The sequence below is a fragment of the Lynx rufus genome, unplaced genomic scaffold (assembly GCF_022079265.1).
Source record: "Lynx rufus isolate CCGP_SWC_20201006 ecotype Redwood Valley unplaced genomic scaffold, mLynRuf1.p SCAF_8, whole genome shotgun sequence".
Taxonomy (NCBI): Eukaryota; Metazoa; Chordata; class Mammalia; order Carnivora; family Felidae; genus Lynx; species Lynx rufus.
The window spans coordinates 26,086,795-26,092,794 of NW_025814896.1; the positions used below are offsets into that span (position 1 = coordinate 26,086,795).

A 6,000-nucleotide genomic window follows, 5' to 3' on the forward strand; every position below is an offset into this window, starting at 1 on the left:
GCACAGTGGTGGCAACTCCCAGCTGCCAAACACGGACACCAAAGAGCTCCAATGAGGAACCACGTCATCTTCAGGGCAGACACTCACCATCCCGCCCTGCCCCTCACTTTTTGTTCATTTGTACACTGGGCGTTTGTTACCCTTTCCCGCCCACATCGCAGTATGGCTGTAAAACTCAAGTTGACGGGGCAAGGAGCTATGCCTCCAGAGTTGGTACTCAGAGTCTAGTGGATATGAACAAAGATGCCCTTAAGTATTCCTATTATTGACCTTGATGCGTATCATCCCAAGGAGAAAAATGAAGCTCCAAAGAGAGAAAAAGTTTGATGCACAAAGGATGTTCTTAACAATGTTATGTAAATTCAATGAAACCTAAATGTCCAACTACAGGGGAATGGCTTAGTCCACCAGTAGAACGTGTGTATTCATTAGTAATGATGGTTTGGAAGACGACACAACAGTATGTAAAAGCCCTTAAGGTGTTACACACTAAGAGAAAAAGAGGGGTCTGAAGTTACATACGTGGTGTAATTACAGATACGTGAAAGCACACGTAGCCATCTGTGGCAGAGATACTTAAGGTGACCCCAGGACGCCCACCTCCCGGTGTTCATGCCCTCCCGTGATCCTCTCGAGTAAGACAGAACCCGTGACTCGCTGCCAACCAACAGAATATGGCAGAGGTGACAGATGTACGGGGCTATGTGTACACAACTGCACACTTACAAGACCGTAGCACGCATCTTGCTGGAGTTGTGAGCTCCCTGGCTACCCTGAGCCTTGAAATCTGCCGTGTCGGTGAGTCCCACATGGCCAGGAACAGAGGGCAGCTGTAGGAGCTGAGAGCAGTTGCCGGCCATTAGCCAGGAAGAAAGAGAAGCCCTCGGTTCTGCAGCTGCAAAGAACTGAATCCTGCCAACAACCTGAGTGAACTGGGAAGCGGATCCTTTCCCCGTCAAGCCCCAGATGATACCACAGCCCCAGGCTAGTGAGCAGAGGAGCCAGCAAAGCCATGCCCAGACTCCTGACCCACCGAAACTGTGAGACAATAAATGCATGGTTTACACCTCTCGGTTTGTGGGAATACTGTTACACAGCAATAAAAAATAAACCATACATGTGAAACCGTTTGGAAGAAAATACACCAAAATGCTGACAGTTGGTTACATTTGGGTGCTTGGATTGGGGGTATTTTTTTTTTTCTAGATGCGAAATAGCCTCCAATGTGCTTATAATACTTAAATAATGATAAGGTTTTAAAGGAGTCACTGAATGCAAAAACTGCTTGTCAAATCTGAACCCTCCACACACCCAGGTATGGGTCCCACCCTGTGCAAAAACCAGAGACTGAGTCCACAAGGCGGCTTTACCTCCGGTTGAGTCAACATCCTCCTCAAACACCTTCTCCATCTTGGCCATGGGTAGCTGGGTAAACAGTTGAGACTCACGTTGGCTAAGAGTGATGGATGACGCCGGGGAGCTAAGAACCTCCTCACTCTTCTGGAATCCACCTGGGGTGGGTGCCTGGAACAAACATGACTACAAGAACCAGGACTGAGAAGGTTGATCTCCTGAGCTGAACATTTCTAAGCACATCATATTGAAAGAGAGACTCTGGGGAAGGACAGGGTATGAAGGGTTATAGTGAGGCCGTCAAATAAATCCTAACCACTTTAGACCTAAGAAGACCAAGAAAGATCTAGATTGCCTCTCCTGACTTTGGGGAGTTCACTACTGTTTCCGTTTTGCAGATGCCATGACTGAGGCTCGGTGGGGTTAGTGGACAGAGCCAGGTCTCTCACTTCACTCATACCAGGACTCCAATTTGTAACGCTTCTGTTCAGTGACTATATTGTTTCAATCTTCAGTGCTCAGAATTCAAGACCTCGAGGAATCCAGCTGCATCTGCCCCAGCCAATTTGATTTGGTCCTGAGCATCCCAGACACCTGCCTGGGTCAGGGTCAGATCAGATCGTCTGCACGCACACCAGGGCTCTAGCAGACACCCCTGATGGGGGGCCTTCAGCTTCCTCCTCCCACTTGCTTCCCCAAGTCCCCACATAGCTGATCCCACCCCTTCAGTCCTCAGCAATGAATGCCTCTTCTCTGCAGGACTCATTTTGACAAGCTAGCACAATGCTTCAGGTCACAAAAGGCTTAGGTCATCAAAGGCCGTTTCCCCCAAAAGACTCCAAGAGTGGACAATTAACCGCTGAGTGTGTGTTGTTCACTGAAATGCACTGTTTTGGGTCTTGGGCTTTCAAGAAGCCTGGTTTGGTTCAAAAAGCCAAAAGACAAGGTGTAAATTAGATGGCTCATTCTCCCTACACCAACCCTACCAAACGAGCAAATGTGCTCATCCTCCTGTGTAATTCCATTCATTCCCTCATGGTCTACACACATTTGTTGAGTGCCAGGCACCTGGATACACGAGCGAACAGAGTAAAAGACCTGTTTTCGTGGAGCCCAACCAATGAGCTCGTTAATACTCCTACAGCCACGTAGGCCCTATATTAGACATCTCAGCACTATCTTTGGCTCGTCCCTTCTCCTATACGTTCGTACTGTCCCCCGTTCTTACTGTGATTCTTCTCCTACACCTAAGTCCTCCTCCCCCACACCCCTGGCTTATCCCAGACACTGGCCTTGTGCTGGGACAAGTACAATGATGTCCCCTAACTGGGACAAGAGTTTGGCCTTCCTTTCCAATCCACCTGCCAACACTGGCATCAGTCGTCTTTCTGGAAGGCAGAGCTGATTATGACTTTACTCCTGGCTCTGACACTTTCCAGGCAACCACCACCACCACCCTCTGCTGAGTGTGCCATTCAAAGCCCTTTGCATTGTAGCCCTGACCGGTCTTTCTAGTTTCGACGCACACACCATGGTCCAGGCACACCAACTGCTCCCCATCATCCCCAGACACAACAAACAATCCACTTTTACTCACATGTTCCCTCTATGCAACGCAGACCATCTCCCCTGGATATGAACTCCTACTCATTGTTCAAAGCCTGGCTCAAATGACACCTCTTCCAATGAGTTTTTCCACAGCTTTCAGGTGACATTCGTCACTGCCACCTCCACGCTCCCAAACTGTTCCTCTCTGCCATGCACGCATGATGCTTTGCATGTCTGTCTGACCATGCAGACAGCAAGGTGTGATGGGAAACACACGGCTGTAGCGTCCCAGAGCTCTGGGTTCAAATTCTGCCGGACTCTCCACTTCCCAGCTAATTTATCTCAGGCAGATCACATCACTTCTCTGAGCCACACACCTCTCATCAGCAAAACGGATCTGAAGCGCCCAACGTGCAGGGCTGTGGTGAGATCTAAACGGCCCCCAAACGTCTTGGAAGGCTCAGCAAACTGTAGTTACACAAGAAATGACAGCTCCTATTATTACTCCTGTCTCACAGTGAGCTCTTTGAAGGCAAGGGCCTATTTATCTTAATTTAATCTTAATTCGTACTAATTATCTCCCTATTCCCCAGTCCCAAGCATATAATAGATGCTAAATACTTATCTGGCTTGATAGTAATTTGTACAGCCTATTCCACCATTGCCACAACTTGGCTGGACAAAAGGAAGGATAGTCCATATAGAGCCTGAATTGGTAGCCTCAGATCTGTTGCATTTGGCCAATACAACCCTTTTAAAAGGGAAAACAAGCCTGCAGCAGTGGCCAGGTAAGTTGGCCTTGTGAATATCGGAGTTTGCTACCCTGGTGCCAAGATGGGTAACTGGTAGACCTCTGTGCTGATGAGCAATGTCTGGGCGGTTCTGGAACACCCCTCCCCTTTATCAACCTCTGATGGTCTTCTTACCTTTTGAGACTGAGAGTTCTCTCTTAAGTCCTCAGAAGACACTGGCTTTGACCTAGAATAAGGAATCATGGTCACTTTAACTTTGTAAGACCATGTGGGGGGCTGACCTAGCCAGGTCACAAGAGGGTGGAAAAGGAGTCAGGGCCAGGGTGGAGGGTGCTGCCCCGTACCCATAGACACCCCCAGCACACATTTGGTGAGCATCCCTTTCCCCACGGGAGCTTCTCCGGCAGGAAGCTGTTCCCAAGCTTATGCCTGCAAGCTTTCTTTCCCCTGATGGGAATGAGTCATCTTATTGAAGCTCTACGGTTTCCCAAGTGAGTGCCAGAGGCTTTCTAAAGAAGGCCACACTTTCCAGAGGGAGAAGGGGCTTGGGAGGCCTGCAGTTAGACCATGTAGACTAACTACAATTCACATGTCAGGAAGATAAGCTCCAGGGATGGGCATCTGTCCAAAGGGTCAAACATGCTCTGGAGGTAGGGAGGGATTAGGATGGCCCCGCTTGCCACCGCATGTACCCCCCGCCCCTCATCTGCCCTCCAGTGTGCCTGGAGACAGGACTTCTTTGGGAGAATGGACAGAACTCTCCTCACTGCAACATGGGCTCACACGAGCGTGTGGGTGCAGTCCAGTCCAGAGTTCCGCTCCGAAAATATGAAGGGCATATTTCCACAGGGTCAGTGGCTCCTCCACGTATGATGGGAGAGAGCACTTTGTTAGGATTATTAGAGTGTCAGTCGGCCTCGCCAGCTAGACTCGAAGAGCACTTTAGGATGGCAGGGGAATGAACGGCCAGGAAAGAGTCAAGCCGCAGACATGCTCAGGGGACACAGCTCAAGAGCCAGCCTGGCTTGACAAAGGGCTCTGGGGGCTGAGGGGAAGGGAGGCATAGTGGGAGGGAAGAGAGAAAAGAAAAATGGAAGCAGAATGCAGAACCTGCAGTATTTCACCGGGGAGTCTGAGCAGGATGAGGGGCAATTGTGGAAATTCATCAGCGTACGTGGAGGGAAGATTGAAGACTGGCCAACAGAGTTCCAACCTAAACTGTGTTGGCGACAACTCAGATTTAAAAACCAAAGGAGAGATAACAGCCAAAGGAAAGGAGATGTGGAAGCCAAGAACCAGGGTAACTGAGGGAAATGCCAGGAACATTTCCAGGAAAGGAAGCAAGTAGGGAAAGTGGCTTCATGCCAATGACGTTGGGCTGTCCAATTAGAAATGAAAAACAAATACCTGGAGATATGAGGCCTGAAACTGAGAATTGGCTACACTTAAGGGATAGAAAAGAGGAGGGGAAACACACAAAAGACAGGAGGAAGGGATGCCACAGACGGGACCAAGATGGTAAGAAAAAGACAAGGCCACTGAACAGGGCCATTTAAAGGTCACCGAGGAAAAAAGCTGCAGAAGTGTATTTAGAAGTCCACTTCTGTCAAGAATATTAGGTATGTATATGTTGGCACATGCACAGAAAGAGAGCCTGGAAAAATACACTCCAAATTTAATGGTGGTCATCTCTGGCAGGTGGGTTATGGACGATTTCTGTAGTCTAAATCATGCATTTCTCTATTTTTAATTCAAAAAATTTCACAGCAATCTTTAGGATTTATTGCAGTGGAGTGGGTCAAGTGGTGGATAGTGATTTACGTGACTCATCTGTGAAAGACCACTGGAGTGGAGTAGGAGTGGTTGCTGCAGCATTTTTGATAGTGACAAAAAAATAAGGTGATGGCTATGGGAGAGGCATGGCTGAGTAAATCCATACACCTGCGCTCAGAACATCCCCAACGTACTCACAAGGATGAATCTGGCCTTCAGCAGACAACCAGCAGGGATTTCCATGAGGTACTAATAAGTAAGACGCAAAAAACAGAACACACAATGCCACTTTTTATAAAAGAATGACAAATAGGTATGTATTTACACATACAAGAACACGTGTTGATGTATATACACACATTTGTAAACAACTACCCTTAACAGTTATGGGACCGAGGGCAAAAGAACAAATATAGGTCCACATAGCAAGTCTTTTTAAGTGCTTATAAATCAAGTTACTGTACTACCTTCATAACAACCTGGCAAACCTGGTTCAAATTTAGAATTCTTCCTCAAGAAACTAAAAATAGAACTACCCTACAACCCAGCAATTGTACTATTAGGTGTTTACCCA

General features: G+C 47.9%; 1 protein-coding gene across 1 annotated transcript in view; it reads right to left on the reverse strand.

Moving 5' to 3' along the window:
- Positions 1–6,000, reverse strand: part of EFCAB8 (EF-hand calcium binding domain 8) — a 66,498-nt gene extending 60,498 nt beyond the window's left edge. The window contains exons 1-2 of the mRNA XM_047068247.1: positions 3,828–6,000; positions 1,371–1,524 (exon numbers count right to left, since the gene is read on the reverse strand). Coding sequence (XP_046924203.1) covers positions 1,371–1,524; positions 3,828–3,896 — 223 coding nt within the window. The 5' untranslated portion in view covers positions 3,897–6,000. The remainder of the gene's footprint in view (positions 1–1,370; positions 1,525–3,827) is intronic.